General features: G+C 41.6%; 1 protein-coding gene across 7 annotated transcripts in view; it reads left to right on the top strand.

Annotated features, from left to right (window-relative positions):
• The window catches only part of Sybu (syntabulin), a 100,560-nt gene that overhangs the window by 31,408 nt on the left and 45,944 nt on the right, over positions 1–23,208 (top strand). For 2 of the 7 annotated variants that reach the window (XM_069991276.1, XM_069991275.1), the window contains exons 2-4: positions 1,803–1,856; positions 2,236–2,313; positions 3,981–4,185. In XM_069991276.1, the coding sequence (XP_069847377.1) occupies positions 2,290–2,313; positions 3,981–4,185 (229 nt within the window). In that variant the 5' untranslated portion in view covers positions 1,803–1,856; positions 2,236–2,289. Of the gene's footprint in view, positions 1–1,084; positions 1,198–1,802; positions 1,857–2,235; positions 2,314–3,980; positions 4,186–23,208 lie in introns of all 7 variants that reach the window. The other 5 variants (XM_069991277.1, XM_069991278.1, XM_069991280.1 and 2 more) reach the window with 4 other exon arrangements.

Genomic DNA, 23,208 nt, shown 5'->3' with positions numbered 1-23,208 from the left:
TGGACAAGAGATCAGATTCAAGTTTTTATTGTCAAGTTAGCATGAAGATCACAGTACAGGCATGTTGTGGATGATGGAAAGAGAGAGATGAGGTAGAGTGAACAGAAAAGATGTCAGGAAGGAGCCTGAGGGTCTGACTTTGACAACTTAATGCAGTATTTCTGCCACTTGGTCCCCTGACTGGACATTTTTTTTACCTTAATAATTCATACCTATCTTGCCCTGTGAGGACACCAGCACATAATTGTGTGTATTTGATGTGTGTGTGTGTGTGTGTGTGTGTGTGTGTGTGTGTGTGTGTGAACTCAAGCCATGGGCACTGTCCCTGAGCTTTTTTGGTCAAGGCTAACTCTCCCACTTCAGCCACAGTTCTACTTCTGGTCTTGTTTGTTTTTGCTTGTTGTTTTGGGTTTTTTTTTTTTTTGATAGTTTAGTGGAGATAAGTGTATCACAAGCTTTCCTTCCCTGGCTGGCTTTGAGGCTTGATCCTCATATTTCCTGAGTAGCTAGGATTAAAGACTGGATCCACCAAAGCCTAGCTCCTGGCACATAATTTTGAAATAATACAGTCTATTATGCTATCATCTTGGATCATCATTTTCATGAGATCCATAATTGAAACAGATTTGGATGTACAAAGGATGAATTAATCATCCTCCCCCCAAGTAAACAATCCTAAAATTTCTAGTCTTACCGCTAAAGACAGCTGATTAGACTGAAAAGAGAGGAAGATTTATGGAATTACAGGCACAGAGCAAATTGATTCTGCTAATCCTGTAGGTTTAGGATCTCTCTGGCTAGACTCACTGCGTGTTCCAAGGTTGGGATTGAGACACAGAGAAAGGAGTGGTAGGGATCAGACTGTTTACTGCCCACACTGCTAATGAGAATAAAAGAATTTGTAAGTTATTTTACATTTTGAACTCCATTACTAGAAGAAAAGATTGTTAAGTCAATCAAAAGGGATCCATCAATCAATGGGGTAAATCTACATCCTCAATTGGACAGGCTTTTTAAGGGCCTTTTTTTTCTTTGGGCAAATTTATCTACATCACAAATGCTTTTTCTGCCTGTCACATAAAAGGCATCAGCCAACACCCGACCACGTGGACCTGACCTAACCATCCTTTGGAAAGCTCTCAATCTGCTGGGTACAGCTGTTTGCTTTCCCTCATCTAATCCTCAGCTACCCTCGAGGTGGGTATGATCATTTTCCCCCACTTCACCCAGGAGAAACTTGAAGTTCACAGGGGTCAAGACCTTAAGCATGAAGGCCCTCAGCCTGGAGACTGGCGTGCTGGCTTGAACTTGGCTTTCTAAGCTCAGGAGCGGTATTTACACACACACACACACACACACACACACACACACACACACACACACACGCGCGCGCGCGCGCGCGCACACACACACACACACAGCAGGGCTGGACTTCTTCCAGGCGGTGGAGGGCGACTGTGGGCACAGCTGGGTGAAAGGCTGTTGTCCCGGTAAAACGGCCTGGCTTCCCCAAGGCGCAGGGAACCTTGCCAGCCTGCTCCCCCCCCCCCCCCCCCCGCGTCCTGTGTCGCTGGGCTGCGCGGCCAACCCCCAACCCCCAAGAGACCCACAGGCCTTTGAAATCCCTAATCAAGATGCCAGGTCAGCCCCGCAGCCAGGGACTGGGCTGGGGTCCGGGAGGGAGAACCCCCAGACTGGGTAATTATTGTAATTTACTTATAAATGGAGATGAGCAGGAGGAGGGGAAAAACAAACAAACAACTTTCCTTCTATCTCCATGTTGGCTGTGGGTGACGTCGCAGCTGATCTCAACCTCGCCATCCAAAGAGCACCCCCAATCACACCTGAGACCAAGGGTGGGTGCAAGGCGCAAAGTGGGGGTGCGGCACCTGTGGGCTCCTGGGTGTCGGGGGTGGGGGCGGAGAGGGACGGGGTCGGCTCTCTCCCGGAGGGAGGGCGCAGAGGGCGGGGGCCCGGCCGCACTGCGGATCCCCGCGGGTGGGGCGCAGCGGGGTGCGTGGGGCGGCTGCCCCGGGGACCCACAGGTGAAGGCGCGGGCGGGGCGCGGGCGGCCGGGGCACCACGTGTCCGGAGGGCGGGGCGGGCGGGGCGGGGCGCGGCGCCCGCGGAGCTCAGCGCCACCGGTGGCGGCGGCGGTGCGGCGCGTCGGGACCGCAGCCGCCGCCCCGCAGCAGCCCCGCGGCTGACACCCGCGTCCTCGTCCCGCGCGCGCAGGTGCCTCCTCCTGGACGGCGGCGACGGGAGCCGGCGGGCGGCGGCGGCGGCGTCATGGGGCCCCTCCGGGAAAGCAAGGTAAGGAGGACCCTTGGCGGGCGGTGGGGTGGCGGGGTGGCGGGGTCCGAGGCGGCAGGTGAGTGAGCCTTGCGGGGCGAGCACTGGGGCAGGTGAGACGTGGAGGGCTGGGAGAAGAGGGAGGGGGAGGCCGGGCGGAGGGCGGGGGGGGTCGTTTGCTTATGGGATGGAAGGTGGCCCTGGGTGCGGAGATTTGGGGAGGGGAGGTCGAGTCAGGGATGACTTCAGAGGGTAACGAATCCTATCTGGGGAACCTGTGGGATGGGGGGGGCAGTGTCGGCGCTCGTAGGTGTGCGTGTGCGTGTGCATCTGACACGTTGGTGACTGAGGAGCGAGGACTCCAGCCCGTGAGTGACCCAGCATTGCTCGGACTCGGCGCCGTGCCCAGCCCGAGCGGCCGGCGTGGCATACCTGCTGCGCGCCTGCTGCCGGACGTGCGGGGCGGGTCCCGCGGGCGGTCCCGCGGCGGGGCGCGGCTTGGCGGCTCCGGGAGAGCGTGAATGCCTGAGCGGCCCCGCGCGCGTTCCCCGCGCGCCCGGGGGGTCCCCTCGGGTGCGGGCGCCGGGGCCGGGCCGCCTCCTAGCGGGCTGAATTTGGCCGTGACCCCCGGGCGTGTGGTGACCGTGGAAATGAGCGGGAGGTCGGGTTGAGAAAGGGCGTCTGTGACCCGGGCCGAAGCCCTCTCTCCTGCAGTGGCAGAGGTTGGAGGGAGCCTGGAATTTGGAGAGAGGGGAGGGGAAAATACAAAGCTCCTCTGAGGAATTGGTGTTAAGGCCGGGTGGTGGTCATCCTGAGAGGCTTTCTCTGCTTCTAGACCATTACAGCAAGCTAGGCTCCTCTGGGCCTCAGTTTCCTCATCTGTAAACAGGGACATGCATTAGTCCACCCCCACCCCCACCCCACCCCGCCAGGGTTGCAGCCTCAGCGGTGGAGAGCAGAGGAGAAAATCGGAAAGCCTGGTCAGAATCTGACTTTTTGTGCCTGTGTTTAAGGCAAGGCGGGGTATTGAATGTTACATTTTTTTTTTTAAGCAGTGGGAGACATTTTTATTTTATTTTCATCTCGTGGGTATCCTGCAAGGAAAACAAAGCTACGAGTGATGTAAGAGCTTGGGGCCATCTTCCTGGGTATTGGATTTGTGTTTGCTTTTCTCTTGGCAAGGAGCCTTGTATACCAGGATATTAATGAATAATTAAGGTCCTGTCCGGAAGAGGAGGAGGGATTTTAAAGATAAGTGTGTGTGATCCACCAAGAAAAAAAAAATGTTTCGATCTAGGAGTCTTTTTTTTTGGGGGGGGGGAAGATGGAGAAAAAAACACCCAAAAGCCAAATTGTCACTACTAATTTAGGAAAAAGCACACTAGAAATCTAAAGGAAATAACTTAACCTGCCACAGTGTGATGTGAGTGGGTGAAGGACCTAGGGTCGGTGGTGATAGAAAAACCCAAAGTGGGGAACGCCCTGGGGCGGGGAGTGAGGGGAAGGGGGGAACGCTGGGGGAGGTAAACACACAGAGGAGCCAGCTCAGTAATGGATTTGGGGAGAGCTCATTTCAGTTATTGAGATAAGGATCACACTGAATCTTATTCAGAAGTGTGGCTTCTTGGAAACTAGGCAGGAGTGGACTGTGGAAAACAGAGTCTCTTTATTTTCTGTCTAATTTTGAGAAGGAGCAGAAAGCACAGCATCATGAGAAGGAGATTTCCCGAAGTCGGATTCCTCGCTTGATTCTTCGGCCTCATCTCCCTCAGCAGCAGCACAAAGTATCCCCAGCCTCCGAGTCTCCCTTCTCAGAGGAGGAGAGCAGAGAATTCAATCCCAGCAGCTCCGGGCGCTCAGCAAGGACCATTAGCAGCAACAGCTTTTGCTCAGGTACAGTAGCCACGGGAAGACACCATAGCATGAAGCATATGCCTGTAGGTAGACTGTAGGTGGATCAGGCCGGACCCCTCAGATGGATAGAACTTCCACTGTTAGGATGACTTCTGCGGTGAACTTTTCTGATTGTTTTAACCTACACATAAAACAGGTTCCTAAGGCTGAGATCTGAAGATCTCCATTCAAAGCCATCCCAGGCAGGACAGTCCTCATGAGACTCTTATCTCCAATCAACCACTCAAAGACTGGAAGGGGCACTGTGGCTCAAAGTGGTTAGAGCTCTAGCCTTGAGTAAAAAGAGCTGAGGGACAGTGCCCAGACCCTAAGTTCAAGCCCCATGACCAACAAACAAACAAACACTCACAGATTCAACCTATTGGAATTTTGTACTTGTTTTAATACATTATTCTAGTTTATAATTTACACTTGAAAATCTAACTTTTTGTTTCTGCGACTGCTTAAGCAATGTGTTTTTTGTGAAATGTACAAGTGTAGTAGACTGAATTTTATGCTAACCACCTTCATAAGTTTAATATGAAGTCTCCAACATAAAGTGACATCTAATAAATGAGGTCAAGGACTACAGAGGATGTGATTAAATGGCTGGTCTTGTAGTTTACAGGAGAAGAACATGGGTGTTGTCATGTGGGAGGCCTGATTGTGGGCAGTGCTGGAATCCTTGACTCTGCTACTACTTACTGCTATGTCACTTGGAGCATGTTACTTAAGCTCCAAAGCTTCAGTTGTTACAACCATAAAATAGGACATTAGTGGGTTAGTATAGCATATACAGGTTGAATAGCTCTTATCAGAAATGTTTAGAAACATAACTGTTTGGAATCTCACATATCTTTTTTTTTCTAATTTGGAGTCATTTTAATAGGTGATGAAAGTCTTAGGGATGGGAGCCAAGTCTAAATACAAAATTGACTTGTGTTTCTTATACATCTAACATATATGGCCTAAGGTAATTTTAATGCAATAGTTTTCCTGGAATCTGTGACATGTGCCAGCTATAGAATTTTTCACTCATGGCCTTAGGTCAGTGCTCAGAAGCTTCCCATTTTAAAGCATTTTTGATTTACGGTTTTCCTATTAAGGAGCAACCTGTAGAGTTGTTATGAGGTTGCTATGAGACCAGTTATCCTAATGAACCCCTAGGCAGAACCTGGCTTATAGAGTGTTTAATAAATGATGGTTTTTCATAGGCTGAGCTATGATTTCCATTGGCAAAAAGCTAACAAAGTTTTACATAGCTCCTTGAGGCACCTCCAAGATCACTTGACAGGCTTTGTCAAGTGAATGAAGCATATATCTTACAAGGATGTGTATTCTTTGAAAACTATTAGGAGTTCGGGTAGTATTTGAAGGAGTCATTGGTTTATGGTTAGTAAAGGGTGTCTAATAGTGGATAAGGTTTATTTAGAACTAATTTAGGGAACATGTTGTTTGAAGATGAATGCCCATAGAAGGCTCCTGTGAATGGAGATGCTGTGATTAATGTTCTAACTAAGCAGATCCAACATTCCACAGCATTGAGTGCTAAAAACTACATATTTCAAGTCATTTTATAAGTATAGCTTTGGATTTATGGCATATTTCCACAGAGTAATTTCCTCCTACACACAAGTTGTATTTTAGAAAAACTGTGCTGCCTGCTTTTATTTATTTATTGCACTATGAAACCTTAAATTCTCTGCTTGGTTCTGGTGGAAAAATACAGTTTTAAATGTTATTGTCATTTAAATGATAGAAATCTAGTTGCAAATATTCTTCCAGGGGGAGCAAAAAATAAATAAAAGGAAACCAGTATTCCTGACAAGCTGGAGCAGTTAAAGTTTCTAAAATCATGAACTACATTTACAGAATGTGGCTGTTTCCTTTAACTATGTTCTAGAACTCAGGACTCAGTCATTCAAGCTGATACTGCTGTGTTTGCATAACACAGTTCCAAATTCATTCTTGATATTCTCTCCACATAATCAGTTTCTCTGTAACTAACTTCAGGGTGAGTAGAGTTATCAGAATAGAGAAAGTTGGCTGAAACAATGCCAAAAAGAATCCAAAGATATGATCAGAAGCTATAAATGTAAACCAAACTGGGCACTAGTGGCTCATGCTTGTAATCCTATTTACTCAGGAGACTGAGATCTAAGGTTCATGGTTCAAAGCCAGTTCATACAGGAAAGTCCATGAGACTCTGATTTCCAATTAACCACTAAAAAGCCAGAAATGGAACTAGGACTCAAATGGTAGAGCACTTGCCTTGAGCAGAAAAGCTGAGGCCTTGAGTTTAAGCCCTAGGACCAGCACCACAAAAAACAAAAGCCAAGTAAACCATTGAAATTATTAATTTTGGTTATGAATCATTCTCTCCTAGACCCATTTCCTGAAATCCTCCCAGAAGACTAGCCTCCCACCTCATCCATAATGGTGTACATGAACATCGAAAGTAGATATTGATCCATCCGCCATTAACTAACTGAGAATTCAGTGGCAGAAACATATAATTATGGGTGTTTGTAAACCAACCTTTCAATTTTTAGCTTTGCACTCTGTCTTCAGATAGGCTTCCCTCTGTTCCCAGACCTCTCTCTCCATCTTCCTGTGTTGGCCATTCCCCAAGGTTTGGCTCTGATGCCTTTTCCTTTCTTGCTTTCCTTTCCTGCAGAGCTCTGATGAGCCCTACAAAGGCTGAGCGACTAAAATTGACAGCATCAAGGCCTTTGGGGGCATGTTAATGATGCTTTAGGAGGTCAGTCAGTGGGTGGGAAATAAATGGGTTTGGTTCTATGGGGAGCACTAATGCTGCAGGCAGTGAGGTAGAGAATGTAAAACATGTCCAGCCAGCAGGGGGAAACAGCTGGTTTTATTCCAGCTCCCCAACTCCCCCCCCCCTCCCGCCTCCAACACTGAAGCCACAATATACCTTGCTTAATCATGGCAGTTAAAAGAGACAAGATACAAACATTAACACAAATGTTAAAAATGTCGTTCTCTGCCAGAATGAGACTAAAATATCTTAGAGGTGTCTGCTGGCACCAAAACTTCATAGTCTTGTAGGTTCAACTCCCCCTAGCTTATGTTCACTAGAAATCACCACACTCACCACTGTGAAGGGGTGGTGGTGGGGGGGGGGGGGAGGGATGTGGAGAGTTAATGGAATTCATACAATCAGAGAGGGGAAATACAGAGGAAGATGTTACCCACACACTCTGAAATTTAATTTGAAAACTACATTATCTCTTCCCCAAATCTGTCTCAAAGACACGAATTATAATAAGCATCATATGTTCTAAAATGTCCATTTTTGAAAGAAAATGTCATGAGTGAAAAGCTAAGGGTCTGACATTTCTATTACATACAAATAAATATTCTTATAGTAGATGGTACTTACACTTTGACCAAATAAATGACAACTCTGTATCATCTAGCTCCCCAATCCCATAGGTTTGGTTTCTTTTTCCTTACAATTTTACTGATTTGTGAAATTGAAAGACTGGCACCATTTCCAAGTGACCTGTCCATCTTTACCTACTTTTTCCTATCCCTCTCCCCGACTCCACTGCCTCCTTCTCTTCTTCCCATGGGAGCCCAGGCAAGGAACATTTAATGACTAGATATTCTATATGCTAATTTGTATGTTGTGTTTATCTCATTTCAGAGGGTAGGAGTTGTGTGTGACCTTTTGCAATACATTTAGGGTGTGTCCCCAAAGAGCTCTCCTTTGAATAGCTGCTTATTGGCAGATTCTCTGGGAAGATTTGTGTACATTGTGTGCATTTCTCCAGCCTGAGAGTTTTTGCACTTGAGCCTCATCCTAGCATGAAAACAGTCCATTCCTTACGGCTTCTATTCCATCTCATCACCTTGACCTTAATTGGATACAGTGAAGTTTGTGTTTTACTGGAGATCCGGCCTTATTTTGTGTGGATAGCAAGTACAATATGATAGATATATATATACATATATATATATATATATGTATCAGAAAAGGGTAATGAGGGCTTTATTTAACTAAAAGAATGTATAGGAAGTCCTGTGAGTAATAACTTAATAAAAATAAAACCCCTCTAATTACCCAACATTTATTCCCTCATCTTTCATGAGAAGTAATAAGTCCCACCCTTTTAGTGTGTGTTCTGGGTGTGGTCCATTGGATGTAGACATCTATTCATTTTTTTCTTTTCTTTTGTTGTTAGTAATGAGTTGTGTTTGTTATCAAACCATGACCTCAGCCCCTATTAGAAAAGCTGGTGACCTGGTGAGCATGAGCGGTAAACATCAGTCACCTGGTGTAGTTAGCAGCATGCTGTGCGTTCCTCTTCGCTTAGTTGAGGCAATAATTACCCCCTTGGAACTGGGAGGCTGATGGATTGCTGGGTTTTAAGCTCATTCTCCTTGGGGTGCCTTGTAAACATGGCAGGTGGAACAAATTATGCACATAGAACCCTGGTTGTTTTATGGGAGACCAGTAATTTTCCTGAGTTATTTTCATGTTTCTAATATGCTCATACAGATACATGGGCAGGTTTGTCAGTTGCATTCCAAAAGCACATATCCAGTCAAGAAAAAAAAGTAGTCAAAATTGGAAATACTTTTTTTCTTTACAGTCTAATCTCCATCAAGGTGTTTGTGGAACGTGTCTTGGGAAAAAAATCTTTCTTTAAATGCCAAAGACCTAGAGATAATTGTTGTTGCTGTTTGTGGGCAGAACAATTAAGGCAAATTATAACCTGACTGCTGCCCTGCTGGGGCATGACAGAGCCTCCAAAAACCTGCCGGCTTTGCCAACCAAAAATACTTCTGCTATGCTTTTGTCTAGTTGAGGAAACTTGGCATTGAGATGGAGTGAATGTACTCGTGAGGACTGAGATGAACTGCTTCAAGTGAAGAGAGCTGCCATCCCAAATTATCTCTAATTGAATGACTGCCAACCTACTGCGAGTTGGAAAACAAAGACTCTAAGAATGTAGTATCACTTTATGAGTGAGGGACAGAGGTGCTTGTGCATTAACGTAATATGCTTCAAGGATTTCATTGCTTCAGCCACAGAAATACATTCTTGATGAGACAGGTGACAGGTGATGGGTGCCTAGGAAGTATTTCCTTGAGACTATGGTAACTGCAATTAAGACAAGAACAAATTCATTTTTCCTTTCAATAAAATAAAAATCCTCAGCGGTGGGGACTGTGAACCATGAGAGGGATGGAGGTTTGCCCTTATCTAAAGGTAAAGTATGATTCTTAATCTGAAACTCATTTGCATTTTAAAACATGCATCTTTTTATTTGCATGTCACAAACATTTAATATTATGGACATCAGGATAAACTTTGCCAATATTTTTAGTATGTCTTAGCCAACTAGCTTTCTTATTCCCTCACTCCTAAACAACAAATGTCCAAAGAAATGCCAGCTCTAGGATCTCTACTTTCACCATTTTGTACTATTTCTTTCAGAAGAAATCCTAGGCAAGTTTATAAAGTGATGACTCTTTTCATGTTTGCTCTCACTACACACACACACATATATATATATATAATTTTACTTTATTGTTATTATAGAGGTGATGTACAGAGGGATTATAATTATATGAGTTAGGTAATGAGTACATTCCCTTTCATATACTCTTCTGTTTCCTCATCTACAATATTCATCTTTATGGCAGTGTTTCCTTTTTTCAGAGTATGTGGTCTGTCTACTAGAGAATCATTAGCGAAACATAGTTAAAATTTGGATAGTGCAGCCTCACCGTAAATCCATCATCTTGGAACGATTGTCCACATGCATGCTAAAGTCTAAGACTCACTGCTTTGTAGTTTTTGTGTTTAGGATAAAGTATGAGGAAGATGAGGATTCTACCCAAACTGGTACCACAGGATGAGTGAAGATCAAAGATGGCAGAAATGCTGGCAACAAGCTCTTTAAGCCAGTGGCCAAGGGGCAAGGAGAAATTTCTCTGTATCCCTGGAACTTATAACTGTTGACTTTATAATGATAAGTTTTAAGTCATTTCTCATGGCAATGATATTATTTATTTCTACATAAGGGATTTGTTGCAAATGATAGAAAGGTAAAGAGAAAGAGAACAGATATTCTTGCTTTACTTTCTATGCAATTCTCTCTCTGGATTTACTATCTCCACCCACACTTTACTGTACCATTTTCTGTCTTTGGGATTGGGATGACTTGGCACACATTGCTGTGAGTACATTAGGCACACTAAGAGTAGATTCTAAGACTGGATAGCTAGATCTAATAAAGGAGAAGCTTAGGCCTGGAAGTTTTAGGACATTCCACATTTTACAACTTTGTGCCAACGCATAGTTGTACAATAAGTATAAATTAAGTTCCTGCTAAAGACTTTGGAATTGTTCTAAGACTCCAAAGATGAATGAAAGAAAAGGGTTGGAAAAATCATTCATCTTACTGCCTTGACACCTGACAAATGGAATAAGAAATCTTTGAATGTGATGCCCACACTGATACCTTTTACTCTTGTTTTATGTCCCTGTCCCTTTCACTCACACCCAGTATGCAAACATCACACACATACACACACACACACACACACACACACACACACACACACACACACACATTCTTTCCCTGTAATTTGAGCTTGTTGCTCTGCTCATTATCAGCATTGACCACTCACATTACGTAAGGCCAATGATGCAAAGACAGAGCATTAATTAGCATTTTCGTAGATGAACTTACACAATGGCATCAGCAGATCTGAGTTAACAGTACAAAACAGACTAATAGGACTAATGGTATAAGTACATTTGTTGAGCATCTTTAATCTGAAATCTTAAGTATTCCAAAATTCCAAACTTTTAATAGTCTTTAAACATTCCAAATTTCAGAAAAATACACCTAACCATTTTGGATAATAAATGCATAACCTATCCAGATCAGAGTCAAAAGCAAAGGATCCAGTTCAACAATAAGGTTCGGTGTGCCTTGCTCTGTTTCCTCCATCGTGGTTAGCAAACCTGGTTTTATGTCTTCTTGTGTTACTTGGCTCCTCAGTAGATGGCACACTCATAAGGAGCAATATTGTCTCCTGTATGATAAGGGACTTAGAAGTATTTGCTTCTGAGTTCTCATAGTACAAGGGACAATAAGTGACTTGAAGCTTTGTTTAACATTAAGTTGTAGAATTTTGTGAAAAGCAGAATTCTGAGAACAGGACAAGTTAAGAGTTCTTATTTGATAAAATGTATTGAGAATGGGCACTATCATAGTCATTTGACAACACAACGAAACACCAACTCAGTATCCAATTTAATAGTTTTCCTAAATAAAGGAAATCTTCCTATCTTGATTTCAGCCTGCCAAAATGTCAAGAACAGCCAGGGCCCAGTGCTGTGGAAGCTAGGAGAGGGACCTCTTGCTAATAAGAAAATCAGGGTGGGGGAATGCTTTCCTGAAGAAATGGCATGTAGGGGAGATTTTAAAAAGACATATAGGAGTTGGAGAAGCAGAGTGTGTCATGAAGGCAAAGAGAGCCATGTGGGAGAAAGTGTAAAGTTTAATGGGGACCTATTTAGGAAACCATAAGGAATGCTGCCTGATTCCACATAATCCTTATTTCACAGTCATGTAAACCGTGAGAAAATCTAGCAACCAAGATTGCCTGCTTAGGTGCAGGTCACATATCTGCGTTTCCCAGGCTCCAGCCTGACGCCAGCCACCACCACCCAGTTCCACCCTCCAGGCAGGTTTTATTCTGCGAAAACCTCAGTCTCCTCCCACTGACCTAGGGAGATGGCTGAACTTCTGATATATAACTGCTGGGTAGGTTTATGTAGGATGATTCAGGGGCATCACGTTGACCCAGAACCCCTGCTCTTCTACTTGCTGACAACACCGGCCCTTCTCCTGCCTGATCAGACAGCTCCTGGCTTCCGGGTAAGCTGTCCTGTCCTGAAGCCCCCATCTGCTGGGAAGTCATTGGGGGTCCTGGCTCAGGGAAGAGGTTCATCATTTCCTGTGCACTCCTCTTTTGACAGGAACCCCAAACAAGCACACACCTCTGCTCGTCCTTGGGGTTATGCAGCATTCACCCCATCCCAGCAGAAACCCACATGGTTTGCTCAAGTGGGTTTTCTCTGGGCTCCTCCTCCTCTGTAGCTGGCCCAGTCTTCCTTCTCTTTACTCCCTGTGCCTGTAACATTCTCTGCTAGGTAGCATTCCTATCAGAGACTGACCTAGACTCCCTTCTATTTATTTTGTGGTGTTTACGAGTGCTCGATTTTCTTTTCATGGGAATTACATTTTACTTTATCCACAGGCAACAGAACATGTTTGTTATAGATGTGCACGCACATATGTCAGAATGGATAGCATCACATAGGATTTATTTTCCTTTCTGCCAAAGATAAGCTATATAAATCTGTGGTTTTATTTTCTGTTTATGCATCCATCGTATAGATATCTAGAGAAGACACTAGTCTAGTAGCTGGGCCAAGCAATGAGCAGACCTGACATGGCTCCTGCCAGTGTCTCTACCTCCCATTGCCAGAAGTCCCCGTCATTTGTGTCCCTCAAGTGACATATGAACCATCATTTATTCAACCATTCTGTGGGTGGACATTTTGTCTGTGAGGCTCAGTTCCAAAATTACAAAGCTTGTTTTATAAATGTCACTGAAATTAGACTTTGAGCACATTTCTTCTTCTTCTTCTTCTTCTTCTTCTTCTTCTTCTTCTTCTTCTTCTTCTTCTTCTTCTTCTTCTTCTTCTTCTTCTTCTTCTTCTTCTTCTTCTTCTTCTTCTCCTCCTCCTCCTCCTCCTCCTCCTCCTCCTCCTCCTCCTCCTCCTCCTCCTCCTTCTCCTCCTCCCCCTCCTCCCCCTCCTCCCCCTCCCCCTCCTCCTCCTCCTCCTCCTCCTCCTCCTCCTCCTCCTCCTCCTCCTTTTCCTCCTCCTCCTCTTCCTCCTCCTCCCATTCTTCCTCCTCCTTCTCTTCTGTCTCTCATCCCCCTCTCTCTCCCTCTGTTCTTACATCCATTTTGCAAAAAGAAGTAGGCTAAAAGTGCAAGCTAGTGTGTTGTATAGTACATAGTTAGCATGTAGAAGACCCTGGGTTCAATTCTCAACCCTTACAGTCCTAGAATGAAGTAACCTCCACAATGCATATTGGCTTTCCCAAACAATTCTTTGTTGACAAATAGAAAGCCCAAATGTCACAATTGTATAAGCTGTATAATAAGCAGTTCCCCTTTTTTCCCCATTCTTATCTCTTATTCTGTCTTAACTATCACTATCTTTAGTTTTCCCATTATGGAAGGGAGAAGGAATGTTTCCATTGCTCCAACACTGCTAACAGTAATCCAGGGGTTATTAGAATGGTTTGGAACTTTCACAATGTAAGCATTTGATGTAATAGAGCTGCTTTCTTGGACTCTTCACTGCCTCTGCTTTGTCTTCTCTCCCTTTTCTTCTGGCTCTCCTCCCTTTCCCTTCCCTCTTTCCCCCATCTCCTCCCATGGGGAAGGGGGAGACTTAAAGAAACTGAATCTTTTTTTAAAGGCATGGCCTAGAAATTGAAAATAAACTCATATTATGAAGGGAGAAGGAATGTCAGAAAAGTTGTGACTTGCCTATTTTTGGACAGATCATAATCCTGCAAGAGAGTGAAAGAAACAAAAGCTTCTGTGACAGGTGAATTCAGGACCTCTTGACTCATGGGAATGATGGAGCCTCCCTGTACTGCGAAGTCAGCATCCTTCCTTCATCAGAATGTCTAGGCAGAGCTGGAATTCACACCACTAAATACTTGAACAACGCTATCCCTACCGCCAATTCCTTCTCCAGGGGCAAATTAATTAATTTAACTTTGTAGGAAACCAGATCCAAGGCCCTTATTTCAGAGAACGCTTTGCATCCTCTAGGGAAATAGAGCTCAGTTCCAGTGGCTTGACTCCACATCTATCTGTCTGTTCCACCAAGCGCTGCACCAGAGACTTTTACAAGAGCATGCCAGGCTACAAAATAGCTCAGAAATCCTTAAAATGTTTGCTTATGAGATGATTGTTTCATCTCCAAGAAACAAAAGAGGCATCCACTAGATAATCAATCCACTCTCCAATTCTTTGCAGAGATGCAGGCTGAGGTTGCATATTTTAGTGTAAGGTGCTCCTCTGAGTTCCTTCATGTACATACTTCCTCTGTGCCAACTCATTCCCACCAGCACACGGGCAGCTCCAATGGGAAGAGAAGACTTTCCCCTCAACAGCTCATCTTTGCAGCTACCATCCATGCCTCTGCTTCTCCTCCCAACACTATTCACCAAGCTACCTATTTTTCTCATGATTTGCCCTTGTCCAACACAAGAGTGGCCTTGTTGCTACCTGGGACATTTCATTGTCTGCTCTCATGAGTTTAGGACTAACCTCTTAGTAGCACTCAGTATGTTGAATAACTTCTTTCTAGAAAAGGTTTTCCTCTTTGGCTTGTGTGTTCTCCTCCCCTGAATGTACATCCTTCCTCTCAAGGCACTGTTCTCTCACCCTTCTTGCCCCACGTCTTTTTCTGCCATCCCCAGGGATTTTTCTCCATGTCTTTGTCTTTAATTATACTTTACTGTAGAGTGGGGATGCTATAGACCCCACCCCTTAGCTTCAGGCTCACTTTCCCAACTGTCTTGCTTAACTTGTGCCCCAAATTTACTATATCAAAATAAGAAGTCTTGATTTCATCTTCTGCATGAACTCATACGCTCATTTTTCTCTAGATAGGCCCACCATATGCCCATTTGTTTAAGGGGGAAAAAAGCCCTAGATAACATCTTTGGTAATTCACCTATCCAATGAAGTCCTTCCCACCTCCTGCCTGCTTAGTCTACATAAGATTAACCCATTTGTTTTGTCAATAGTCCATCACAATATAAACATACCTATATGTGTGGTTTTTTACTTGTTTGGTAACTGTCACTCCTCACTACTCAAGTGCAAACTCCTTAAGGAGAAAGATAAATATTGATTACCATTTTATCCGGAAATAATACCTGACACACAGAGGAATCATGCCTGACACACAGAGGAAATTACTGATTATTATAGAAAGAATAACTGGATGGATAAAAGAATGCATAGAGGCATGGGTGGATGTGTAGACAGATGAGATTTTTCCACTTCATAATAAATAAGTGCTTTCACTTATTTTTCCAAGTGGATCTGAAATCTGTTTTCTTTTTGTCAATTTTTACTCCTCCTCCTCTAGTCAAAGAACTACCACTTTTCATTGGTCACAGGTGATCATCTTTTTTTTTTTTTTTTTGGGTCCGGTTGTGGGGCCTGAACTCTGGGTCTGGGTACTGTCCCTCAGCTCTTCAGCTCAAGGCTAGCGCTCTACCACTTGAGCCACAGTGCCACTTCCAGCTTTTTTCTTTTTGCTTATGTGGTGCTGGGGAATCGAACCCAGGGCCTCAAGCATTGCAAGGCAAGTGCTCTACCACTGAGCCACCTTCCCAGCCCACAGGTGATCATCTTTAAATCAGTTATTTACTTCTTCCCTTTCATTCCTACATGGGCAAGGTAGCATAGTGCTTGTCTATCTGAAGTTAGCCTATCTAAATTCATACTACTTGCCAGTAAAAGCTTGAGCAGATGACTTAAGTTCTGGATCTATGCATCTGCTAATCTGGATGATAATGGAGTATTGTCATCACAAATGAGTATTAAACTATTTAAGATATGTTAAGTAAAATTTTGTTTTTTAAACAACATTTGGTACTTAGTAGGCAGCTAATACATTACAGTTAAATATGTTATTACTAATTCAACCCATTCTCCTTTATAAGCACAAAGTATTTGTTAGCTTTTGCTTAATACACATGATTTTTTATTGCACTTAAGATAATGCTAGTCTATAATACTGTATGGGCTGGGGTCTCTGCCTAATCCCAGCCTCATTATTGATCATTCTATTCTTGTCACCCTACATGCTCCTTCTTATTTTGCAGATTGTTCCCTTTGCCTGGAATTCTTTAAAATGCTTTCCTCTCATTAGTTGCTTCACATTTTTTTCCTCAGTTACTCCAAATTATAATTTTTTTTAATTTATTTGTCAAGGTAATGCACAGAGGGGTTACAGTTATGCAAGTAAGGCAGTGATTACATTTCTTATCTAACTTATTACCCCCTCCCTCATTTTTCCCTCTTTCCTCTCCCCCAGTCTCCTCCCCAAATTGTACAGGTCATTTCTAACATGTTGTCTTGTGAGTATCACTGTTGCATAGGTTCCCCCTTTATTCTTTGTCTCACCATTTAGTTGTACTCCTTCCTTCTCTAATTCAGATAAACATATATAAAATACCCAGGGTACCAAAATCAAATGCAGTAACAACAGGGGATAAAGCATAAGGGGGAAAAACACAAAAGATTTTGTGTTCTCAATTCAAGTTACCTCTTTAGCGTTATATGGCTACCTATCTAATTATGTACTTCTTACTTTTTCCATCTATTTAGTGAACACAATGTCACCCAGTTTGTTTCATTAACAATATATCACATGATGCAAGGAGTGATATCCAGCAAGATATGCTGTACTTATAAGCTGGTAGGCTGAATGCTAATTCCTTTGTATAACTACTTAAAATAATTTTTATAAATAATACATTAATAATCTAAAATATTATCTTTATATATTTTCCTACATGTTTCTTAACTGTTCTTATCACTATTAGATTGTAAACTCCTTAAGGAAAATAAGAATCTTGATTAAATTTCATCCACTCTACATAGAGGAAATCAGTCATTATTTGTAGAGAATAATGGTTGTATGGATGGATGGATTGATGAGTGGGATACTTGCACTTCAACTTTAAATTGTAGTCATCAACATATTGTATATTTCTGAAGCAAAGTAAGTGTGTAGAGCCTTGCAGGCTTGTGAGTTCTTACTCTGAGGAGATGTTTAAGTGATGGACTAGAAGTCTGGATGTTGCTATTGAAAACCTAGAATGCAAAAATATTCAACCTTCACATATGGCTACAAGTGTGTGGCAGAAATACTAGGAACAGCTAGAAAGTTTTTGCTTCAAATTTTTGTGGTCTGCTTATTATGGGATAGCTTCTTCCTAACAGCTTCCTTTGTCTGTTTTTAATTTGCGCATTCCCAGAATCACTGATGTTTCCTCTTGGAATAAGCATAAGTAGACTAAGTTAAAAACAACAACAACAACAACAACACACAGCTAGCTTAAAGTAGTGAGCAAACCGCACTTTGGTCTTGCCAACCTGAATTTGAATGCTGAGGAAATTACTTAGTAACTGTGTACCCATGAGATTCTCAGCCTTTCCAAGCCTCAGTTTTCCAACTGTATTACATATTGAAATTCTATAATAGCCTTTAGTGTGCTTGCCTTATGATAGCTATTTAATAAATACCAGTTTTTGTCATCTTCCTGTGTCCTTTCAGGACAAAAGGGTGTTGCATGGTAAGGATTTCATGTGGCACAGATTAATCATGAGTTTAAACTTTCACATTTTATCAGTGTCCATCATACTTCCAGTATCTGAAGTAATAAAATTAAAAGCAATAGCAGTATCTTGCATATTTTGTAGTCAATTAGTACTGAATGAATGCCAATAAATGTTTCTTCCCATCATGAGAATCAACCAGATTTCATGTTGTTCAAAGTGGCAATGATTTTTCTCCCTTAAATTATGAAACTGAACATCTAACAGCATCAAACCATAACTGAATGTTTCAAGATATTATGGCACAAAAACCACATTTTCCTTAGCCTGATGTTATTTTTAAATGAGTCTTCTGGAATAGTTTACTTTGTCATTTTGGAAAATGAGTAAGTTCTGAGATCTAAAGTCAAAGGAGATGGCTTTTGGATTGTGAAAAAAATCTTTTATTTCTAATCTTTAAAATATGGTATGTTATTCTTGTCAAATTCTGAAAATTCTGTGTAATTGATGCAAGAAGATGTGAGTAGGACTTGTCTGTCATAATTGCTGCCAATGTGTTTGAAATGTAGTTGTTGGGCACATTTGTTAAATATCAGGAAATTTTGTAATACACATTCATATGCACATGCACACATTTTGGAAAATCTTAACATAATATAAATGTAAGATAATTATACAAAAATATTTATTGCTTGCAAATTTTCACATTAGAAATTAATGTAGAAAGAATAGATTTCATCATCATAATCAGTATCATAAAGTTAATGTTTAATCTTCATATTGCATTTTATAATGAATTTCAAGTAGTGTTAATGTTTATCATGAGTGAAACCAGTCACTTCAAAGAAGAAGTATAGCTTTTTAGTTTATCTTTAAGTAAAAAGAAAAGTGTTTTACTTAAGCATAAAAACACTGGATGAGATCACAAAGGAACACATCAAGAGATTTGAAAAAATAGAAAATATTTGCATATCAAAAACATTTTGCAGTTAAAAACAACCAACCAAATGAATAAAATATGACAATGAGTTATACTGTTTACATATGAAGATGTAGTACAGACCAATAAGAAAGAAATGCTAAAAGTCAATTAACATGTAGAAGACATTAAGAATTATGAATAACTAAAGCATGCGAATTAAAATATCAAAATTAATTTTTAATTATGAATTCGATAAAATAGGAACAAGACCATTATGGCAGGAATTTAGCAAACGGGATATCTTACATAATAAAAGAAAGAGACTTCTTGGAAGATTAAGACATTCAATTTGACATATATTCTATGAGTTAATAAAAAACTAGGCCAAAGTTGTATGTATGAAATGTGTTCTTAAAGTAGCTTTAATAATAGTGAGAAAAAATGGAAGCCTAAAATATCCTAAAAGATGGAATTTGTCCTTAAAATCCCAGGTTCATATCTACTTTAAATGGATACTTATTTACAATAACATTTTCAAGAGCTTAAATATTCTGAAAATTTTGAAAACACATTCAAAATCAGAGTGAATAGTACAATGAACTTGGAGTTTCATTGTACATTTTATTCAGATTAAGTGATAGCAAACTATTACGTTTACAACATTATCTATTTTTAAACCTTTATTTAAGTATTTTAAAGCAAATCTCCAGACATCATTATTTCACTATTTGCCTACATACCTTAATTTCATAAAACATACATTTATCTAACATAATCATAGTGCTATTTAAACAACATAATTTCTTTGTATGGTAGAGAACACTGAAATATCTATTGTCTCAAAAGTATTTGTTTGCTTTCTCATGGTATCAATTACCTAGGGATCCACACTTGTTTAAAAAAACAAGGGCAAGATAGTAAATATTGTGGATTTCTCAGGCCAGACAGCCTCTGTCACGATTATTCAGCTCTGCTATTATTGCTAGAGAGCCAGCACAGACAATGTAAAAGATTGGAAGTGGCTGTGATCCAGTAACACAGGCCGGACTGAAGTTGACCTGTATTTTACAGTTTAGCAACCTCTGATTTAACTCATTATTCTCCATGCACTGTTGTAAGATGGACATTTATTTTAAGCCATTTTAAGGTTTGGAGGCATTACTGTGGGGGGGGGGGAGGGCAAAATTATGGGTTTTGTCTATTTTTTTTAAGTTTTGAGTGTCTAGTCTCCTGTCCTGTCAAGAGGTATGAAGTTTGTATTGTCCAAGATTGTGGCCGGTGCTAAAAATATTCAGTGGGTGTATTTTGGTGAGACCTTACCTCCCCCCTCCAGCATCAACTAATGGTTTCATTCACTAGAGGTTGCAAAATATCAATCTAGCTACTTTCATTAACCAGAATATTTTTGTAAGGAAAACCCATTCACTATCATTGACAGATTCCCATTACACTAAAAAATACATAGTTCATATAGGATATTTTTTGCAGTAAGAATATATGCCATTTCTTTCTCTTTAGTTGGCAATTTTCAATAGGATTAATTATTTCCCATATTATTTCCAATGATCCTGCAGATTGCATTTGAAAGGGGAAAGGGGCTTTTTCTCTGTTTTTGCATGAAATGAATGTATAGAATTCTTTACTACCTAATGGATATTAGTCGCTTGCATCTGTTTCTTCTTTTTCCCCTCTGGCAGAACTCGGCTTTGAATGGGCCTCCCTCTTGCTAAGCAGGACTCTACCATTGAACTATGTACCTAGCCCCTTACTAATGAGGTGCCAACATCTCACACTTGTAATCCTAGCCATGTGGGGGGCTGAGAACAGGATGATCAAAGTTCAAGACCAGCCTAGGCAAAAAAGTTCACAAGACCTCTTCTCAACTCAGAGTTGGGTACAGTGAAATATTCATGTCATCTCAAGTGATATGGTAGGCTGAAATCGGGAAGATCATGTATCCAGGCCAGCCAGGGCAGAACAATTCATTAGACTCCAAAAGAGGCTGGATGCAGTGGCCTGGGCCATCCTCTGCTCTCTAGGACACTAAGAATCATAAAGTAGACCTGATTATAACTCAGGAATATGTAATAGGCAAGAAACAAGACCTAAACTCAAAAATAGCTAGCAAAAAACAACAATGAAAAAAACAAAAACCGTGCTAGAGGCATGGTAGAATTCCAGGTTAGCAAGTATAAATTCATGCAGCACTAGGAGGGAGGGAAATATATATATATATATATATATATATATATATATATATATATATATATATATACATATATATATATACATATATATATATATTTACACATATAGATGTACACACACTAATTATACTAGATACTAATACTAACTTAATTTAGAGCGTACTTTTACACATACTTTTCAGAATTATTATTAAGTATATAATTTTTAAAGCTATATCCCTAGTTCTCAGAGTGCTTGTCATGTAAAGACAGAGGAAAAGTGATTTTAATAAATGAAGGTTTAAGCCAGGCGCTGGTGGCTCACTCCTGTAATCCTAGCTACTCAGGAGGCTGAGATCTGAGGATCGCGGTTCAAAGCCAGCCCGGGCAGGAGAGACCATGAGACTTCTATCTCCAATAAACCACCAGAAAACCGGAAGTGGCGCTGTAGCTCAAGTGGTAGAGCGCTCGCCTTGAGCTGAAGAGCTGAGGGACAGCGCCCAGGCCCAGAGTTCAAGCCCCACGACCGACAATAAATAAATAAATAAATAAATAAATGAAGGTTTAACAACACCCAGGTATAGAATTATAATAATTGAAGGACAGCTGTGGCTGTCCTTGAGTGCAGAAAAGGAAAGGACATCACTTAGGCCCCGAGTTCAAGCCTGAGTATTGGGACAAAAACAAAACAAACAAAACACAGAATTATAATAGTTGCCTGTTTTTCCTAGTTGTCTATAAACCTTAGGAACCTTTCCCCCTTAACAACAATGCAGAATCTACTCAGATGGTATCTTTCTTAGAGTACTTTTTAGTAACAACTTCTAAGGTTCTAGGTGTGGAGTACCCTTTCTATCTTTTCTTCTTATATCAACAGGGTGTAAACAAATGACCAAGAACAACAATGGAAGAACCTACTGCTGAGTATAGGGGAAATGGCTACTAATTAGTCTCCTCTTGTTGTACAAGGTGATATTTATTTATTTTTTTGGTTGGTAGTGGGGCCTGAACTCTGGGCCTGGGCCCTGTCCCTGAGCAGTAGTTCAAGGCTAGTGCTCTACCACTTGAGCCACAGTGCCACTTCTGGCTTTTTCTGCTTATGTATTGAGGAATCAAACCCAGGGCCTCATGCATGCAAGGCAAGCACTCTACCATTGAGCCACCTTCCCAGTCCCAATGTGACCATTTAAATTACACCTTGGTTGGGCTGGGAAGGTGGCTCAGTGGTAGAGCGCTTGCCTTGAGCTGAAGAGCTGAGGGACAGCGCCCAGGCCCAGAGTTCAGGCCCCACAACCGGACCCAAAAAAAAAAAAAAAATTACACCTTGGTGAGCTTTTGCCTGAGTTCCTCTGGGGGGGGGGGGGGGCGCCTTCCTGGGCCCATCAAATACCAAATAGAGATACCAAATAGTTCTCCCTATAAGGAAACTACCTCATATTTTTTTCAAATCCATCACACTGCATAAAACATGTAGAATGCCCCTGATTTTTTAAGTAAAGTTATACTTACCATAAACAGTGGAGAAAGAAATATAAATTTCCAATGGTAAAAATCTGGATGTTTAAATTCCTCTCTCTCCAGTAGACCAAGTCTTTTATATCTTCTTTCTAAAAATCTTGCTGAAAAGCTTTCCTCATGACAAAACCAAACTGAAACGTCTTTACCTGCCTAACCATTCTTCTGGAATTGTGAGGTACCATACGTTTCTTGGACAGATCATTTAGGATTTTTTCTCATTTTCTGCCCAGAAATAATTCCCTCATTTCTATCCAATTAGAAGTTTTTGTCTTTGGATAACTTTTTAACAATTAATATAAACTTACAAATGCCAGAATTATAAAAGCACCATGTTTGCAAAGCCACAGGTTCTGTAGGTAGAAGTAATAGTCCGGGTAGTGGCAGGAAACAAGCACACTCAAAGAGTGCATCTCTTAAATGTATTCTCAGTCTACATGTAGTTTATCACATGTAAGTTCTAAAGAGAAACCTTTTGGTTTCAGTAGTCTTAGAAGTTCAGAGTAATGTGAACTGAGAATTTTTTTTTTGCCTGTGCTAGGAATCATACCCAGGACCTTCCATGTGTTAAGCAAGTGCTCAAGCACTTGAGCTATACTCACAGCCCTTCATTTCCCGAGACAGACTCGCTGTATAGTACAACCTGGCCTCAAATTCTTCATATCCTCACTTCAGCCTCCCAGGTGCAGGCATTACTACAGCTTCCCTGAACTGAGAATATTTGTACAGAATTTTGAAGAGGACTATTATCTTCATCTGAAATGATGGTCAGTTTCCACCTGTGCCACGGAGAGGCGGGGATGGGAATGGATGGCTGAGAAGGAGCCTAGATAAGATTTGTTGAAAAGATAAGCACTTCTTCAAAGAGTAAAATCTCCCAGGGGCTAGGGATGACCAGATGACTAAAGCATGAAGTTCTGTGTCTATGCTGGGGTCTTACTTTGCATGATTTAAAGTGTGTCC

Source organism: Dipodomys merriami, unplaced genomic scaffold (assembly GCF_024711535.1).
Source record: "Dipodomys merriami isolate MVZ:Mamm:240054 unplaced genomic scaffold, mDipMer1.0.p SCAF_4, whole genome shotgun sequence".
NCBI lineage: Eukaryota > Metazoa > Chordata > Mammalia > Rodentia > Heteromyidae > Dipodomys > Dipodomys merriami.
Note: the sequence above shows the minus strand (reverse complement) of the source record. Positions and strands in the feature narration are given on the sequence as shown.